General features: G+C 43.2%; 1 protein-coding gene across 3 annotated transcripts; it reads right to left on the bottom strand.

Annotated features, from left to right (window-relative positions):
- Positions 1-1,309: 1,309 nt before the first annotated feature.
- Positions 1,310-18,566, bottom strand: LOC106488391 (cystine/glutamate transporter-like). 3 transcript variants are annotated; one of them, XM_013947262.2, is made up of 12 exons: positions 18,181-18,566; positions 15,043-15,169; positions 14,137-14,252; positions 13,210-13,335; positions 10,794-10,893; positions 10,660-10,704; positions 10,337-10,460; positions 9,919-10,022; positions 7,941-8,037; positions 6,852-7,001; positions 3,695-3,869; positions 1,310-2,738 (listed from the first exon to the last, which is right to left on the bottom strand). In XM_013947262.2, exons 1-12 carry the CDS (start codon positions 18,374-18,376, stop codon positions 2,674-2,676), a joined length of 1,425 nt encoding a protein of 474 aa, XP_013802716.1. In that variant the 5' UTR covers positions 18,377-18,566; the 3' UTR covers positions 1,310-2,673. The 3 variants fall into 3 exon arrangements, with proteins under 3 accessions (XP_013802716.1, XP_013802717.1, XP_013802718.1); XM_013947263.2 differs by lacking the exon at positions 6,852-7,001; XM_013947264.2 differs by lacking the exon at positions 1,310-2,738 and having other exon boundaries at positions 3,715-3,820.
- Positions 18,567-19,810: the final 1,244 nt, after the last annotated feature.

Raw genomic sequence — 19,810 nt, 5'->3', positions numbered from 1 at the left:
CCCCATCTGGCCTCTTTTGACTGACTTTTGACCTCCCATATAGTAGCTGGCTCTCATCTCCACAGTCACACAACTTGTATGCTTCTCTTTGGCTGATGAGATTTATAGAATCAGATCCTGCAGGTTTATTTTTGCATATGTGAACTCTCTAGTAAAAAACTCTCCTGATCTGAAGCTAAGAGCATCAGGAGATACAAGATATCAGTTCTAGGGAAAAACACTCAGGCTTGGTGGAAAACATTTGCATAGCTTTGCTGGGAACAACGTACCATCCTCCCTACAAACAAACAAGTAGCCACCAACTGGGGGCTGAATTCACTGTAAACCGATACTCACCTTCTGACGATATTTTTTATTTTTATCACTTTTAACTGCATCAAGAACTGTGGCAGTGGCTTCTGCTGAACCTCTGATTTCTACTGTCAACATAACAGAGGTACTATAGCTGTCTGCGTTTCCAGCGTCTGAAAAGCCTTTGAACAAATATCCTGTATCCTGCAAGATCATTTTACTGCACAGTCAGCAGAGACACCGGAGAGCAGTTTCCCTGCATTTATCAAATGATTTATCATGTATAAACAAACTGTGATCCAGGAAGCAAGATTACTTACTTTTCCTCACAAATTTCAGCCCCCCTTTCCTTTTTCTCCTCAGAGGAAACAAACAAACAAAAAAGCGATGTTTCACCCTCTCCACATGGGTTTCTGCAGACACACAGCAGCTCTCTTGTAACTTAGGACCACTTCAAGGTTTGATGTGTGAGTGCTGAGGCAAAGTGTGCTCCCATAGCACAGGACCAAGCTGACAGTGTCTCATGCCTCTAACTTCGAGATGTGGAAAAAAACAAAACTCAGTATCTAACAGAGTCGCCTCAGGCTGCATTTAGACTATGGGGCTCTCTGGTTCAGCATCATTTTCTGCACTTTGGTTCCCCAGCCGCCCAGACCAGAGACCTGGCCGAGGGGTGCTCAGGGAGGCGTGCAAAGCCCAGCACAAGGGGTGCCGGTTCACGCACTCCCTGCCACGTGGCTGACCTGTACCTGCAAGTCTGGAAACATTTCCGAACCTATCAGCTTGGTCTTGCCTCAGACCACACTATCTTTTGAAGTCTGTATCATCTTCCGTACGTTGTGATGGCTTTCCCCGTTAGTCTGGATTTCCTTTTCGGCAACATCTAGCAGCTTGTATGTAAAATAATCTGCAGGGGAAAAAAAACAAGCCCTGCCACCAGGACACTGCTCTCCCAGCTCAATTTAGCGCAAGAACAAGAAGTAGGCATAACAAAAATAATAGTTCTCAATTGCTTTGGAAAACCCTTATTTATTTCCAAATCTTGATAGTGCAGTTCACAAGTTTGGATGGATTACATTGATTTTTAAAAACGCTACTTTGGTTTTACTCCAGGTATGTAGATGGTTGATACAAAATATTTAAAATGCTTCACATTCTGCTCTTCCTCTCTCCAGAGGCTGTTAGACAAGTTTCAGTATACTACTTCTGGTCTTTTAAGAGAAGATTAGCATGTAAGTGATTGTAAATAGCTAATTACTGTTTTATCTTGGCATAACTTTGCAACATTAATAATGTAATTCGAAGTAATTCAATAATGGAAACCTTTCTTTTGTCAACAGATCAAATGAGCATCTAAACGCTCATTCAGGAAATCATTTGCCCACAGATTTAAAATTAAAACTCATGCGTGAAGTCTTTCATGCTTTCTTACCACATCAAAAGATGCACTTATTAAGGAATCTGCCCAAATTTCATTGAAGATTTTGCCTAAGGAAAACTGTTTTTCACTGTGGCTGGACCAAAACCTGAGACTTCAATTTCACTGGTAGTATCAAAGTTTAGGTGGGGGGTTGGGGAAGAAGGGGAGAACATATTTTGTCACATTCTTGTGGGCGTTTAGCTGATTTTTTTTAAGTAAGTGTTGGTACATTTTGAAATGTCATTTCAGAAAAATAATACTCAACATGAAACATTTTTTCAAATGAAAATAAAGCTATTTTACTTACACAACGCTCAAAGTAAAACATGCTGACCCTACTTTGTTAATGATTTGAATTTCAGATGATTTCCAAATATTTTTTTCATTAACCTGAATCTGCACTTTCTGGTGAATGAAGTTTTATTCCCCCCACTCTTCCTTTCCAATTCATTTACCTTATTTCTAATTTTATTTCTCCATGCTCACTTCCCTTTATAATTCTTGTCCACAGCACCATTTCAGATGACTACTACGATGTTCCTTCTTGAAGCCTGTATTTGGCTTTCATGCATTTGACCTCCTTAAATTCTGCATCAGGCTCTCTTCCTCTATTTGCCAGGTTAGGAAACTAAAAAATAATACATCTTTTACTGAGGACTGGGCTAAGCTGCAAAGTTAGGTTCTTGGTTTTAAATACACTCTTGAGGTAAAGCAAGCTTATTTCAATGAACTAGATTGATCTGCTAAAAAAAACAAAACAAAACAAAAAAGCAGCAGATGTGGCACACTCCTCCTCCGGATCCCAGGTGGCAAGCTTGGGAACACTTGCAGCAAGGTTTTGACCCAGGATCATCTTCATTTGCAGTGATTAAAAGAATAAGACCTTGATCCTACCAAAAGCAGGTCATGATATCAGAAATGCAGTAAGAAGTTTTCTTCTTCTTTAAGTTGCAATGATTTCCTCAGTAAGTCTTGATTTCTTGTTGCACTACTTCCAGTAGTACCTGCAGTTTGTGTGTGAGATAATCTGAAGGGGGAGAAAGGGAAGAAAGTTTAATCTGGAGGATATCTTGAGCTATGGCTGAAAATCAGTGCATCAGCTCTGATGGATGGAGCTTTTTATGTAAGCAGATCACTGTATCTGTTTCTTTTACTGCTGTATGTTTTCTTCTATTCTCTGGTTACTGACAGGCCTCAGCCCAACATCAGACTGAAAGTCGTCAAAATTCACAATTGAAATCATAAATTAAAATTAGACTTTTATTTGAGAGTAAATGATTGTACTTATGCCACTGGGGGATACACCTAAAATAAATCTGTGCTAGGTATTGCATGGGTAGGACATGTATCTTGTTTGCACACCTGCTTCTGTGCCCAGCTTCATACTGTTAGGCAAGAAAAAAAGAAAAATCAGGATGCTTCATCACCAGATAGATAGCTGGCTGGCTGCACCATCTTTTCCTACCAGTCCTCTCCCCAACCTTTCAGCATACATACTTGTGCATGGGATTACAGCCTCTGCCTATCAATCTCTCCATAGTAAATTTTGATCTTGCTGCTTAGTCTCAACTAAATTTGACAGAGAGAGGGTAATCCTAAAGATACGGTAAAGTTTAGGGAAAACCAGGCTGGGTAGTGAAAGCAAACCTCTCCATTCCCCCCATTGGTAGATCTCAGTCCTACGTATTCTAAAACAAAACAGCAGAGTCGCTGATCCATATGTTCACAACCAGGCCGTCAGCCTATGCATATAGGCTGTCAGTACCCGTGGGACCTCCAGCCACCCACCACACAGCTCTACTGTCCCTGTCTTCAGCCACAGAGGCTGTATCAGGGGAATGGCATCATAGGGGTGGTAGGATTCATGATTTGGCTTTCATTAGGTCTGTTGCTCAGGGAACAATTCATATCAGAGACAGGCACTGGAAACATACCCTAGAGCATGTTTAGGTCCAGAATACTTCAAGGCAAAGGCATACTTACAAAACAGGCTACAGCAATGATCCGACATTTGCCTGTGGACTACAAGGTAGTAGACTGGAAAACCACTTAAAACCATGGTGCATCCAATACTAATGTTTATAGGGTCTGAGTAGAAAGACATTCCCACTGTGAAGAGGCAGATGATGGTAAAAGAGACAGGAATGAACAGGGGAACCTAGGGAAAAGAGCACAGATGACTCTCAGGCAAAACTGACTGACGTAGCAAATTGGCATTCGTATGTGCCAGCATACACTATTCACATGTCCATCTTACAGAGGATAAGAAAAATTGTACATCTGTCCCGCATGCTATTTCTGTACAATCAATTGCCAACAAGTAGGAACAAAATTTACTCGTACCACCCTAGGAAGGGCAGCCCAGCATGTGTTTCTGCCCCTCAGTGAGGTGTACACCCCTCTCAGTTTTCTCGGAGTATATACCTCACCTCACACACAGCAAGATATGAGCAGGAGGAGGAAGTCTACCATACCCCCACTGCTCTCTGAACGTATTGCACCTGCATTCATATGCACGTACCAACTTGCCATTTGTGGCAACTGCTGGTGGAAAAGCTGAAAACAAGAGTAGAATAAGCTATTTGAAACGAACCGTTATTTAGTTATAATGTTAAAGACTCATTTTGACCAGCCTCCATCTTGCCTGGGACTTATAGTGACCAAAACATGACAAACCAGACTCTCTACCTCCATAGCTCCAGCACCAGGAGTATGATTTTCAATAACATCCTGATGAAAGACCAAAGTAGCAGTCAGCACCTCAGCCTCAGTGCTACTGGATGATGAAATTCATCTGGGTTATTGGAAGACTGTAATAAATAACAAAACTGTGAAACATTTCCTTAGTCTATGGATCCAATCTCAGCCAAGTTACTTCTTCGCTGTAACCGATAGAATAAAGGAGATTCTGATCTCACCTCAGATGACAATCTCTTTTTAACAGAGATCTTATTTTGGATGCTAACCAAGCAGAGCTGGAAGAGGTTGCTTGCTCAAGCCATGACTGCTATCCAGCTCTCAGGCTGGTGTGCTCTTGCTGTACTGTCTTTCCAGTGGAGTTGCTCAGCAAAAGTGTTCCCTCCCTTCCAGGATCCCCAACCCACACACGCTCATGCAGCATAGCTGCTTGAGAGGTGTTTCTTTCTCTTATCAGGTTTTATTACTATTTTTAAGTATAAATTTTATAGGTTAAAAAAAGTATCAGCAGAATCAATTATATTTATTTTACAATTTATTCTATATAAATAGGCTACCGTCAAAAACAAAAAAAAACCTTTTTTTGACCACTAGAGAGCAGCACATGCACACATCACATTTATGCAGTTCTTCCTTTTGCAGCTAACTGTTCAAGTTTGAAGTGGCAATAAAAACTAGGGAGAGGGAGGGGAGAAAACAACCGAACTGACCAAAATGTCATAATTTTCCTCGCTCGCCCGATCCACTTTTAGAAACTGTTAAAAGCCTAAATCTCTATCTAAAACAAAATGAGACAAAATGACAGAAACTGAAAGCATCACCAGTGCTGCTTACTGATATACATCCTCTAAGGGAGAAGCCTCATTTGAAAGAAAGAAAGAAAACTTATGTAAAAGCTAGTTCTGGATGAATACATGACAGCAACCTGCCAACAAGTGGGGACATTTCAAGGTCTCACCTAAAAACTCTGTCTCCAGCAAAGACCAGGAAGAAAAGTTACCCCAGACTAAGCATCAGGTCTATCTCTGCTTTGGGAGGAGTCCTAGGAGGCATGAAAAGCATTTTGTTCCCTCGAGTTTCACCCCGATTGGTTGCCCAGTGCCTGTGGACTCGGAGGTTTCCTCTGTAGGAGCCAGCTGGAAGCACCATACAGGCACAATGTGAAAAAGGCACAAATTCTGCATGGTTTAAGCAGAGGCCAAGCCAAATGCCTTCTGCAGATTATCTGGCAGTGGGAAAGGTGCCGGGAGTACAGCAAGAGCTGGGAAAGGTGCTCTAGCACCTGCTCCAGCTTCCCCTGCTGATACGAGGGGACCAGCTCCTCTCCACAAGAGGATCACTGCATCCAGCGGCGTGCAAAGGCAGGAGCACGAACCATTTGAGAGGTCCAGGGGGAGGCGAGGGAGCTAGGGAAAGGCATCTGAGGACAAGGCAGCCTCCAATTTCCCACTGAGGAGGAGGAACTTGAACCCTCTTGCTTCCCCCCCTTTGCCTCTGGCCACTTTTACTGCCTCTCATTGCTTATGGCCACAGGTACAATAGGTCCAGAACATGTCAGAGCTGTGCACAGGTACGCGCAGGGCTGTGCCTGCACAGTAAATCCCACACTCAAAACAATCACAGGAAACACAGTATCCCACCAGCAACCAGCAAAGCTATAGGTGAGCTAGCAGCTCCTTATACCCCACTACCTTCTGTGCTCTTAGTACAACCACAGCAGGCAAAGGTCACGCATGGCTGCAAGCTTGCAAAGCAACTCTGTCTCCCTGCTGCCAGAGAGCAGGTATTTCTCCATGGGGCCACAAACTGCACCATCCATTAGATGCTGTTAGTTGGCTGCTGAATAAAATGTTTCATGTTACGTACCCACACGCTGTGCACAGCCTCAGGGCCTGCAGCAACAATGGTTGCACACAAGCTGCAGTATGCTATACAATATTTTTGTGCCAGGAGACAACTCTCCGTGAGACTTGAGCCAGGTCTGCTCCCAGGATATCTTTGTCAATGACTCCTTTCCCCCAAGCCTGAGGTCCTTTTCCTCCTTCTCAGCTGGAAGCTGACACTTACCTACCACTGAAATAACATCCAGGCAAGGCACCCTCCTTGCCAAGCCATGAGAGATCAGCATGGGAACTGTCTTTCTCACATCTCCCAGGTCCCAGCCTGATCCTCTTTCCTCTAGAGCAAGCTGTCATCTTATAGCTATGATTGGTAACACACCATGTAGTAATGGTTTTATGGTTCTATACAGTTTTATAGTTGGGCCAACCCCAAGAGCTCCTCAGCTCAGCTTACTGAGCAATAGGAATTGAGACCCCTCAGAGTCTAAATGCAATCACAGCCATGTATTACTCCAATTCTTAACAAATGAGAGTGAGTGAGAGAGCAAGCAAAACATGACAACCTGCATATTCCTGGCCTGTAGATGTGTGCCATGCATTACCTTGAATGGGCTGTGCAGCTCCGGGTGACGGTAGCGATGGACAATGAGCCCAAGGGTGGCTAATCCTATGAAGAGCCATCGGGAAAAGCTGAAGAAGTTCATTAAATGGTAGATATCTCCGATACACACCATGGCAGTAACCAAAGGGAACTGAGCATTGTGAAGATGAAATATAGTCATTAAAGCCTTACTGCAGACCTCAGACTGGAAAGGGTAATATGGATCATCTCCTCCAGCCCCCCTGCAATCACAGGCAGCTACTTCACAGCCCCAACATTTCAGAGGTCACAATATGCTTTACAAAACACAGTCACAGACTGAAGGCTTGTGGTGAAAGGCCTAAACACACAATTATGATATGCTACAGCAAGGAGCAATGGAGATCAACAGCATCTTTGGAGGTCTACATCCTAGGCACGGCAATTAAAACATGCATGACCCAGAAGCTTGTGCTGCCAATCAGCAGTAGTCAGGCAGCACTGGGACTTTGGGATACAGAAGTAGCGAAATGCCACATGAGGGGCATTATAATTTCTCTTCCAAAATCTGCAGCTGTAAACAAAAGCAATGTGAAAGACTACATACAAAGATACCTGCTAAGTTTCAGCAGGTCAGCCAAACTGCGAGAGGCACTGCAGCACCATCAGAATGGAGCTGAACCATGGCCAGCAGAAAAACACAACCAAAACTGAGAGCATCTCCACGAAGGCTCATTCCTTGTGTTTCCACCACACCCTGGAATTTCAGGTTCCCAAATAGCCAAAGCCTGAAAGAGGTGTTTTTGTAGGACAATATCGAGCAGCAACTGTGGCAGATGATAGGAACAATACATTTAAAGAATGTGTTCAAAGCAATGAGCCAGGGAGTCTGAAGTAGTGGGTTCAGATACCACTACTGGCACAGGTGAACTTCCTAGTTTGCAGCCAGTTCCAGTATTTCATCTTCTTTATTTTTCAGAGGCTGAGATAGTGTCTCAGCTCCCTTTAAAAGTCATTAGCTTCTCCAGGCTTTGGAGACTGCCAGACAAAAAGATTGCCAGAAAGCCAACACTGCAAGAACAGAGCAAGTCAAACAGCCAGACCTTCTTACCATTAACATGACAGCGGGAAGAGGTGTATGCCTTCGAATATGGATCATAGAGAAGAGAGGAGGCCACTGTCCTTCTCTTGAAGCCACAAACAGAGTCCTAGGGAGAGACAGGGAGCCCTAAGTTCCAGCATCCCACATTCACGCTATAAAATGAAAAGATCAGTTACTGGACTGATCTAAGACCACTATACCCCAGCAGCACCAGCACAGGCCTGCTTTCTAAGGTCACAGTTCTGTCTTAGCCGCATCTTTGAGGGGGATTTGGAAAACAACAACAACAACAAAAAAAAACACAAACAAAGGAAAACAAGGTTGAATTCCCATAGTTCTCCCAGGACCAGTTAGTTCTGTGCAGCACAATGCCCACCAGTGGCATCACTGGCATCATCCCCTTGGATGACCCACTAGCAGAGACCAAAGTGACCATGAATGAATTCAGCCTAGAAACAGAAGCAGGAAAGTTTCTTGCCGTCAGAGAAGGGACTAACCTTTCCAGTAGGAAGTAAAGGAGTCACAAAGCTCAAGTCATTATAGGAGAGGCTGGTGAATTTATAAAGGGATTGTCACTCTTGATGCCCATGACAACAAGAGACTGGGCTCAAGACACAGGAGGCCCTGGCAGGCCCTATCACAGCAGCAGCTGCAGACTAGGAATAAAAATATATATATATTTAAAAATAAATAAATAAATAAAAAGCAAGTTTCTCAAGCCTCTGGTCAGCAGTTGGAAAATAGAGTTTAGTGTGCTGCAGAGAAGCCAGCTACACACAGGCCCAGCTACAAAATGGCAGCAGAGAGCTCCTTGCCTCCATCCCTCCTTTGAATCATGAAAGGGCGATTAGGGGGAAAGCATTGCATTCAATTTCATGAATTTAATCTCCACAAACATACCATGCCAGAGCATCAGCTGGACTGGAGTAGAGCACAAAGCAGCTGGGGCATGAGCGTAAAACTGGTTTTATTACAGCCTCTGTGGTTTTGCAGGGGTGTGCCTGGCTGGCAGCCAGGGAGGCCCTATCACCATTTATATGGACTTTTTGCAGTGACTATGTTAACGACACCAGGACAAGGGAGAGAAGGATGATAGGGATAATTCTGTGCTGTCCAGAGACTTCCCATCCTCAGAGAGAGTCACTACCCATAGGAGCAAAAGTGAAGGATTCTCCACACTACATTTAATACTAGACTTGAAGGTAGTGGATCAAATAAATCATTAGCTCTTGCGGCAGGAAACATCCTTTTCATATCAACTGATACGCCCTTTCGCAATCAAAACCGTGAAACAGAACTGGCTCGAGAGAGTTTGTTCAGCTCCTCAGGACCAGACAGATGCGCCCTTCTGCATGAACTCTGCCCCTCTCCAATTTCAAGATTCCCATAAGGACATGCAGCTTAGAAGCCAGTAGAGCTGGCAAGATATTTTTCCATGGAACAAAGTTATTATTATTGATATAGCATGATTTGTTGAGCCTAGGCTATTGCTTTAGGAATGGCTGGGTCCTGGCAACATTTCACTGAACTCAAAGCAAAGTTCTCGAGGGAGAGTTTGCTTTTGGCCAGAGATCTTCAGAACATAAGGAGCCTCTGCCCTGGAGCAGAGCAGTGGAGTTGACCTAACAAAAAATGACTCAATTTTACTGAGCAGCTGCCAAGGTCAACAAAGCTTCTAGTCCACCAGAAACGCTGACATTTCAGTTGGATTTAAACTGAAGGAGGTGCGAGGGAGATAAAAACCTTGTTTTATAACCAGTTTATAACCAGCCCTAGATACCAATGTCTAGACCTGGCCAGAAGGGGAAAGGGTAGACTGTTAGCCAACAGCGACTGGCCTATAGTTTACCTCTTGGGAGTCAAAGGCCCTATTTTTCTCCAAGAGGGGCTAAAATGGCATCAAGAGGATAGCCAGTTACACAAGTTACTGTTGCTTTCCCCTCTGATTCAGTAAGCAAAAAGGGTAATAAATTCTTAGGAATCTGACCTTGAAAATGTAAAGATTCCTCCGTTCATTGTTCCGAGGCAGGACAGTGCAACAAGGACAGGGACCACTGAGATAAGACTTTTGAAGGCTCGCTGCACAAAACTCTGCAGGAAGAGCAAACTTACTTCAGAAATATGTGATAATCTCTTATGACACCAGATTCAAGAGAAGTAACTGAAGAAACTGCCATTGAAGGAACAGAACATAAATCTTGCCTTTTCTACTATCAACTCCAGGTTCTTTTTCATTATGTTTTAGGCAAGATTAGAAGAAGTTACTGTTGTCCAATAATCCAGAGAAATGACAAAGCAGAAGGTCATTCTATCAGGAAAACCATGTCCTAAATACTTGCTGCAACCACCCTTTCAGTACAAGGTGATCACACTGAAGAAGGATAACAACTGGAGAAACAACTCACCACAGCAACAGCTGGAGAAGCCAGAACATCTTGTGTCCCTAGGACGGTGTAATAGGAAACGTTGGTGAGCATATACCCCACAATTACAGTGATCACGGACACAATCACAGCCAGTGGGATATTTCTACAAAAGAGGGAAGAGAGATATACAACAAACAAGCTGTTATCCCTCTGTTATTCTTCATACTGCTATGGAGTGCAGCTGGCATTGGTTAGACGAACTCACAAACATTTTTCCTCCCCTACTATTTGCTAGTATTTGGAAAAGCTAAGGTACCTCAGAGACTGGTAGCACAAGACCCACATGCTTCTCCTGGCCTTACCTTTCAGGTCTGATCAATTCTTCACGCACAAAGCTAGCCTGAAACCTGCATGGTAGAGGAAGATAGGGAGAGTTTTTGAACCTTGTCTCAAACACCAATTTGCTGCCCCTAAAGTGCCCTGTGATCTCACCTACCAGCCTGAATACGCGAACATCCCTGCATAAAAAGCCAAGGGCAGCTTATCCAAAACCAGTGATTGTCTGTCAAAAGCATCCTGGAAGTTTTCAGTGTGGCCTGCACGAGAGAGAAACAACAGATAGAGAGCAGGGAAACAAGAAACAGACTCCTTTCCCATGGGTTAGCATCCCTTGCACCTCTTGTCCAGCCCCGGGAAAAATGTTTGCAACTTCTTTGTAGTTAGATATTCAGATTCACTTCATTGCTTTAAATTGCAGTGCTTTGCTGACATGTTTACTTCATAAACAGTGAGGGAATAAATCTATCTCCCATCCAGCCATGGGAGAAATTTCAGAAGAGGCATTGGTGGTGGCTGGTTCTTTTTCAGACAGTGTCTGCTGTGGAAACAGGAGATTGTGGAGACAAGGCGACCTAAGTTGTCCTCTTCTTTGTTTGGGCCCAAAACTAATTCACTGGGTTCACACGCACACACACAAGCAGCTGGATGTACACTCTTTTTTGATGTTGTGCAGCCAATGAGGCAGCTAATTCGACTCTTGCTGTGCCACCTCCTGACTCTTCTGCAAGAGCACTGACCCCAGCCTCACGCTGTGCAGAGCATGGGAACCAAGGGGTGGAGGAGGGAGCACAAGGAGTGGGAACAGCCACCCTGGGCCACTGCTCCAGGAAAGCACGTTTCCTTGCTGACTCTTCCAACCATCACTGCACTGCCTGGCAGGAGGAGAAACTGAAGAGATAGGGGGTGAAAAGATGGGGATCAGATAAAGATCTCATTTTACCAAATCCCCCAATTTTCAGAAAATTGATCAGAAATAAACCTGGGCCAGCACTGAGAAGTAGAAGGGAAATGGTTGGTTTTACAAAGCCGTGCTTGTTCAATAAAAATCAAAGTCAAGATTTTGGATATAAGCCACATCTTATCAAACTCCAAAAAATTAGGAAAGGGAGGGAGAAACAACTAATGGGTTCTCATTCAAAGTTTCTTTAGAAGTAAAAGGTGTGGAGCTCACGTAGTTGGGTTTCACCAGGAAAGGGATGAAATGACACCGAGTACATGGAGAAAATCAGGCACTTCTACTGAGGTGCATCTGTAAGGAGCTCTTAGATAAGACTTAGGCCTCCAGGTTTGAATGCAAAGAAGAAGTAACAGCAGAGGAAAAGACAAGAGCATAACCAATGAAAGTAGAATGAGAAAGGGGATTAAAGCAAACTCTGATTAAAAAAAAAAAAAGTCAGAAGGAAGATGGATTTGAAGAAAACTAAACCCAAAAATGGAAATGAGCCTACTGGGGTAGGCTTTTTATATTCTAAAATGATTGCTGATAAGTGATGGTACATAAAAAAGGATTTATTGTCTACAGTGTATTAATGAGTGATTTACAATCCCCCATAAGTCAGATGAAATACAGCCTGTCATATTGGGGTCTCACAGTGAATTCTCTCTCCAGATGTCACCACCACTTATCCTCTTCATCAGAGGAGTGTGCCAGGGCTCCAGATTGTTATTCGAAGGCATTCCTAACAATAATGGCTCAGGATTTCTAGCTGCAGGGCAGTCCTTCAGTTCAGACATGTTGCCAGCCTGATGGGATTTTTGCATGTTCAAAGAAGCCAGCTTCAGACATCAGAAAGAAACATGAATGTTCAGCCTAGTGCCTTTGTTGGGTCCTCTGCAGAGGAAGGTAACAGCATGAAGACAGAGCAGGCTTCATCCCTTGAGTCTGAATGTCATGGGCTTTTATATAAAATAAGGCTTGGATTAAAGACAATACTCTGCGTCTCACTCCCAGAAGATACCACTGGTAGGTTTTTTCCCTCTGAATGTGAGCATGCAATCTGGCATGAGTCAATTATAAGTTTACTAAGTTACTGTTTATGTCCATTGAGAGGTAAGATGCATAAGCTTAAGCTACAGAATGGTTAGAGGTGATGGTAACTCATTACATAGCTGTGACTGGATCAGGTCACCATGGGATGCTGTCACATGTCCCCGACATTCATCTAATTCATGTTTGTTGGAAAGGATTTCAAGCCAAGCTGAAAACAGGCTAGTCTTACACCAAAGGAAGTCTGTCCTCAGAGGAATGCACCTGTATTACTCTGGGTAGACTCGCAGTCTCCTGCAGTGAGAGGGGAGACTCACTTTTCCCGGAATCGTTTTGAAGAAAGCACAGCCTAGGTGGGTGCATTAGCCCCAGTGCAATAACACAGCTCAGTGACAACTACTTAGGTTTCAGACTCGAGCTAGTTCACATCCAGCATGCAGGCAGAAAAAGCTCCTGCCAGCAAATGTGGTACCACATGTCACTAGGGACAGTAGAGCTACCCTGCTACAAACTGATAAATGCCACCCCACACAGATATCTTGTGAACAAGCACCCTCCCTGCTTCAGCAACGCTGAGCACACGTACCTTGGGCCAGAAGCATGATCCCTGGCACGATGATGAGGGCAAGAGCCAGGAGTTTGATGATGGAGAGAGCCGTCTGCACCCGGGCACTCCAGGTGACACTCCAGGAATTCAGGGAGAGGACCGTGTCTGGAGAGGAGACCACATTGCTACAGCCGTAGCCTGAGTTTGATACATGCAGGAAGAAGTACAGTAATGCTCCCTGCTCTAGGGATGTAAGGGAGAAGGCTGTGTCTTTACAGGGAGGATGTTCTGAGCAACAGATGTCAGAAAAGATTAAAGGTATGGCCCAGCGTATAACATTTGAAGAAGAAGCTGAGATACGCTCCTAAGAGTGACCAGGAGCCTGGTTCCTGTTGAGTGATCCACACCTGTCTGGAAGAAACGCATCAGTTTGCAGGGACATCTCAGCAGCACCGCTTCACAGAAGTCCCTGTGGCAGCACACCCCAGCCCAGAGCGAGACAGGACAGCTCCATGTGCTGGATGAATCAGGCAAGGAGTCTAAAAGCTTCTATCTTATGCCCTCAAACCAGGTGGAGTTTGCACCATTGCGCATGCATTGTTTCTACTTCCACACTTGGCACAGTCTCCTCGGACCTTCTCCCTTCGCCCTGATGCACTCCCATTGGGGATCAGTGCTGAGCCACCAGTATAGGCAGGCCACGATGCTCTCCAACCTCACCCTCATCTCATCCCCTGCCACTTGAATGGTGGCCACAAGGCCAGATGACTGAGGGGTCCATTCCCCCTTCTTCACGAATACAAGGCCCTAAAGCAGTGCCTTGGATCAGGAAGTTTTGGGTGATGGGAGGAGATAACATGGGGTCCTGATCCTGCAGTGCTCCCAAAAGATAATGCCTGATCGACGCTTCTGGTTTGGGGCAGAGAGGCTCTGAGATTGGTCACCAGCATTAAGGTTTGTACTTACAGTATCCCAGGAGAGACACAAGCTTCACAGCAGGGAGAGGAGCTGCACAAGGGGCAAAAAAAGGCTCCAGCATGTAACGTCCAAACGCCAAAGAAACCACAGCACTGTTGGCAGGCCTGGCAAGGGAAACCGATTCACAGAGTCACATGGTGGTCTGCAAATGGCCAGACTAGCCTAGGTTAAAAAATACAGCGTGATGAATAACCCTCCAAAACTCAGGAAACATGGAGGAAAGATTCTCCACCCAACTGAATCCTGCTCTCCCACGCAGATGATGCATTCTGGTATAGTCTCCTTTGCAGATTTTTTCAGTAAATGGTTTAGAATCACATGCTGGAAAAAGCTTAGTCTAAACTTGAAATCAAGAGCAAAAGTTGAGATTAGTCATACTGAGCAATACAGTGTGGTTCACATGTCCTGTTTCATCTCAGCTTACATGAAGGATGCATGTTATTGTGAGGGGAGGACTTTCTTCTTCTTTCAGGCAAATAAATAAATAAATACATACATAAAAGTCATTTACAGTTTTCTAAAATATTTTTTAACTCCGGGCTAAGCCAGAAAGTTTTCTGCACAAGAGAATCTGAGAAAGTTTAACAATAGAAACAGAAGATCTGAAATAAAACTGGCACCTATTCTCAGTCACTGAAAAATACCACGACCCTTGGAGGATGTCAGCTGTCAGGGTAGAAGAGAGATATTTTTCAAATACAGATTACACTGAAGATATGTAGCTATTGACTCATTTTGTCTTCTTCCTTTCATCACTGAAAATCTTTAAAAGTAACTCATATTGTTTCTACTTTTTCCTCTAAAAAATACCTAGATTGTTACCTGGCACCATAACTCTTTTTGAAATCTTCACAGCAACTAGCAAAAGGCAAACCAACAAACAAAATGTCTTACCTGATAGCAAAAAATTCTGCCCACAGAAATAAGAAACTTGGCAGAGGCCCCAGGGTCTCCAGTATGTAGATATAATGTCCTCCAGACTTGGTGATTCTTGTTCCAAGCTCTGCATAACTCAAGGCACCTGGAAAAGTTCAGGTAGAAATGAATCAAGTAAATCATTCTGTGGATTTCTGTAGAACTTTTCAAGGATTGAAAATTTAAATTTTCAATTTTTAAATTGTGTAAAATAAGTAGTAAAATAAACAGAGAAATAGTGGGTTTTTTTGGTTTTGGTTTTTGTTTTGTAAAGTAAAACCATTTTTCTTCCCTATTTTTATGTTACAGTAGTTCATTTATCTGTCAGAAAGAAAGAAATTCTATATTTTCTGATTAATGATATAACTTTTCCACAGAAGTTTATCTGAAAAATTGTGTGAAAGAAAGTTTACACTGAACTACATAAGACTTCCTTTAAAAGACTCTTGGAGGTTTAGGTTCTTTCATTTGTCCTCATAATTAGATTACAATAACAGTGCTTACAAAGTCCTTTACAGCAGCTCAGCTGACAGACAGTGACTTAACTGATCATTTCAATCACATTTTTGATCATGGACCATGTTCCTGTGTCCTTATCTTGTGCCTTAGGATAAGTCTCTTTCTTCGTTCAAAGATACCTGAACAAAAGACCTGGAGAGACCTCTGAGAGAAAAGAATTGCTATCTAAAGAAAAAAAACAACCCCGATATCATGGAGCATAGGAAACTTCTAAGAAAGAGGTTCACTATTTCTCCTCTCATGTGCTCACCTCTGCACACACGAGTGTGACAACAGATTTGAGAACCGCCCACTCCTGTCTTAACAACAAATCTTCAGCACCTCCCTGCCTCTACATCTAGGCAGAACGAGAAACCCTAGAAGAGGCACATTTGAGAAGGCAGCTTAAAATTTTCAGCCAAATTGATAGAAATCATTATACCTCCACCAGAGCCAAAAAAAAATTCCCATCTGTTTTTTTTCTGTATAGCAATTCATTATGCCTTTTGAACACATCTAAGTATGAATCTTAAACCCTGCCTACACCAGATCCCCTTGCTATATTAAACATCCTTAGTTCACCAAAAGAAATCATAAAACACTTCACTACACGTTACGTACTCCAGTTCCTTGCACATAAAGTCCCTCGCAATGGGGCTGAGCACTGTTTGGGTGCAATCCCCAAGGGTGAGACCATACTGAGCTGCACTGTTTGAGGTCTGGATGTGATGTCCTGCCTTCTCTGTGACAGGTGCAGCCTCACAGCCGAGCTTCTCCTGCCTGTCCTCAGCTCAGAGGTGGCACAAAGAAGAAAACGCAGAAAGCTCGTAGCGCTGGACACAGCCGTAGCCAGGGCAGGACAGGCAGCGGAGGAGACAGCAGAGAAGCCAGGCAGCAATACAGCCATTCCTCCAAGTCCTGCAGCGCTCATGCCATATTTGAGTAATGCTAACGGTGAGGACTCCCATTCTTCTAGTCTCTCTGTCAGTAAATTTATCCTGAACTCCCATTCGAAGCCTTGAACACAGGCAGACACCTCCTTCCATTTATTCCAGTGGGTATATTTACATGCTTCAAGCATGCATTTAAGTGCTTTGCTGAACTGAGGCTATGGGACTTGTATAAATGCCATGCTTAAAGGAAAAAAAAGCATAAAAGAAAGCAGGTCCTTTTTAAAACACTGCAAAAAAAGTGTCAGAAAAATGATCAGGGAAGGTCGTCAAGCTGATGAAAGGGAAGAACAAACCAACAAATTCAGTTAAAAAATGTAATAACTTGACAAGGAGACTCCCAAGGCCCTGCCAGAAGACACTATCAAAGGATGTAATGGAGAGAGAAACCTTTTCGAGTGCAGAGGCTTGGCTATACGTCCAGCACATGCTTCATAATTTATTGCTCTGCTCAGTTAAAAGAAACACTGTGCTCACGTTATGTTTTAAGATTTTTCTTAAGCAAAATATATCATACTCCAAAGAACTACACATAGGCTGCATCCCACATGTACAGTAAATGAGGCCTACATTTAACAGCATATGCAAAAACATGAAATACTGGTACATATATACTAAGAGGAAGAATTGTTGCCAGATTAACAACTGAATGTCCTGATTTGTTTTCTAAAGTACTTGCATGCACACACAACAATGTCAGGGTGTTTTTTCATAGAATGTATCTCTCTCTCTTTCTCTTTTTTTTAAGTTATGAAGGAGGAAGAACTTTAAAGTCACCCACGGAAATAAACATCGTCTTTCTCCCCAAAGTTTTGAGAGATCCTGTAGTTCTGCTATTCAACACTTATAGAGCATTCCTGAGAAGGTGCTTTTACACAATTAAGGCAAGATAGAAACTGAAAGCCATGTGTTGTATCAATGGTAATTTTAAGAGCCACATTATTTCAGAAGAACGAGACTGCTAAACTATAATCAAAAAATCCACCCTTCGTAAGAAAAAAGAAAAAAGTTAATGAATGGTGTTTGCCACAAAACAAAGCAAAGTGTAATGCAAAGAAAGCAGGACTGAGGGTGTCAAGAATTCATCTACTCTGTCTACTTGCTCCAAGACACAATCAGATATATCCAAACCATTTCTGACAGATACCCGCCTACCCCTTACTGCTACAGGCTCCGCAGCTCCTGCAGCAATCTGCTGTCATGCTTCTCTGTCCTTACCAACAGGAAGGGTTTTTCCCTTACTCCGTTTTAAGACTGTTACTTCTTGTCAAAGCTCTGCATAGCCTTCATTCTAGCAGGTACTTTTTTTACGTACTGCAGCCTCACTTCCACATGATAAAGAGCCAATTCCCACATTTTTTCCTGGCTCTCCTGGCAGATCATGCTATCTAGATCTGTAGTCATTTTAACCTGCTTGCCCCAGACTTGCATGTAGTTTCAAATTCACAGATCACAAGTGCTGGGATTTTCTCAGAAACCATAAGGGAATCATTTTAACAAAATACCCTTAGGCCTGTATGGCCCCAAAGGCTTGCTGGATCTTTGTTTCTGTTGCATTAGGAAGAGGGAATTTTTGGTCTATTCTGCTCCTCTTTTATATGTAAAAATTTGCTGGCTTCCCTCCTCTCCCAGGAGCTTAAGCAAAGGCTGACAAAAACTCACCACTCACCAAACATGGAGAGAAGCCCACAGGCAAACCAGACAGTCAGGGAGAAGCCCACACTGCCAGAGTTTTTCAGTACTCCTTTAGGGGAGATAAAGATGCCACTGCCAACCATGCTGCCGATGAGAAGTGAGAAAGCCCTCAGCAAAGTAATCTTTTTCCTCAGAAATACAGCCTCCTCTTCTTTCTTGTCTTTCCCCATGGCTCTTCTAACCCCAGGGGAAGCTCACACATTCAGAAGTTAAGGTCTCCAAAGTGTCCACAAGGCTCACCTGTAATGGGAGGAAAGAGTTAGGGATTTGAGGGTCTTTTTTTTCTGGATAAGATTTTTCACAGCAGCCTGTCAAGATCTGTTGAATCTATTCTCCTCAGCCATTGGATACACAGGGCAAACAAAATACAGTTGCATTTAAGCACACTTGGCACGATCTCTCACATTGGCACAGCTCCTCAGAGGGACTACTACCTGTTTCTCCCTCTTCTGGCAAGGAACACAGAGCACTACAAGTTGCATGCCAAAATCAGGACATGATTTCCAAATGCAACTTTGATGCCCAAAGATACGTTTGCAGCCCAGACTGGAACTCACCTGGTTAGGGTTAATTTAGGGGGATCTAACCTGGGTGAACATTGATATCAGCGTTCTAGCAGGGAACATCCTCTAAGAGTTCAAGCTGCAAACCTAAGAATCAAGACCTTGGAGATCTCCGACTTTAGTGTGACTTTTTCTCTTTCTTTCTCTCTTTTTTTTTTTTTTTTTTTTAAGAAGTAAAGAGCTCTGTTAATTGGGGTACACAAATGATTTAAGCTGCTCTTATTCCCTATCTATCCTTGGTGAACGGGCACAACTTGATTACAGTTTTATCACTAGGGCTTAACTTTATCAGTGTTTATTAGTATATTCTCAGGCCCTTTTACCATCAGGGGATTGAAGAGCCAAGAATAAATATTGTTTACCATGCAAAGGATGGTAAACAGATACCAGAGATGTTTCTTCTATTATTACAAACTCTTTCTCAGTAACAACAGCAAGAGTAAAGAGCTTGTGTTAGAGAAGAGGGAACTTCAGATGCTCTAGGGATCACAAATTGAGATGGACCTAGTTCTCTCATGCTGCAGTAATCTTCTGCTTCATAATCTTGACTCTCATTCTCCACATTACTCAATGCCCCTTCCCTGCAAGGAAGGGCAGTATTATGAGCTACATTTACAGACAGAAAAAAACAAGAGACAGAGGTTAAAGTCCGTGCTTAAGGTCATAGAAATCTGTGGCAGAAGTGGACTCAGGTTGCCCTCAATTCTTTTACCAAGAAGCTCTCCAGCTTAGGTATGTAAGACAAATTCATACCAGTTTATACAGTGTAACTTTGCTGTGACAAACCTGCTTATAATTATTCTAACAGCAAGGTAGACATAGACATTTTACACTGCTCATTAGCCCTATTAGAGCAAACAAGATTGGTGTGGATTCAGTAATTTGGGTTCTGTCCTCCTCCAGCCACACAACTCCCTCCAACACCCACATGCTCTGCTTGAAAGCAGACATTTGTCACTTTTTTCTATTTCATTATGGTTCTCTTTATAAAGTATCACTTAAATTTTTGTGAGCTAATACTCATAAAAATGTATTTGCAAT

Source organism: Apteryx mantelli, chromosome 1, assembly GCF_036417845.1.
Source record: "Apteryx mantelli isolate bAptMan1 chromosome 1, bAptMan1.hap1, whole genome shotgun sequence".
Taxonomy (NCBI): domain Eukaryota; kingdom Metazoa; phylum Chordata; class Aves; order Apterygiformes; family Apterygidae; genus Apteryx; species Apteryx mantelli.
This window is presented reverse-complemented; position numbering and strand designations above follow the sequence as displayed.

What these genes read in the sequence shown, in the direction of transcription:
- LOC106488391 (XM_013947262.2), bottom strand. Translation starts at nt 18,376, where the DNA reads ATGGGGAAAGACAAGAAAGAAGAGGAGGCTGTATTTCTGAGGAAAAAG. An exon ending in TGTGTCTCTCCTGGGATACT is followed by an intron (nt 13,336 to 14,136) that starts GTAAGTACAAAC and finishes TCTCCTCTCCAG; the next exon opens with ACACGGTCCTCTCCCTGAAT. An exon ending in GAATTGATCAGACCTGAAAG is followed by an intron (nt 10,461 to 10,659) that starts GTAAGGCCAGGA and finishes CCTCTTTTGTAG; the next exon opens with AAATATCCCACTGGCTGTGA.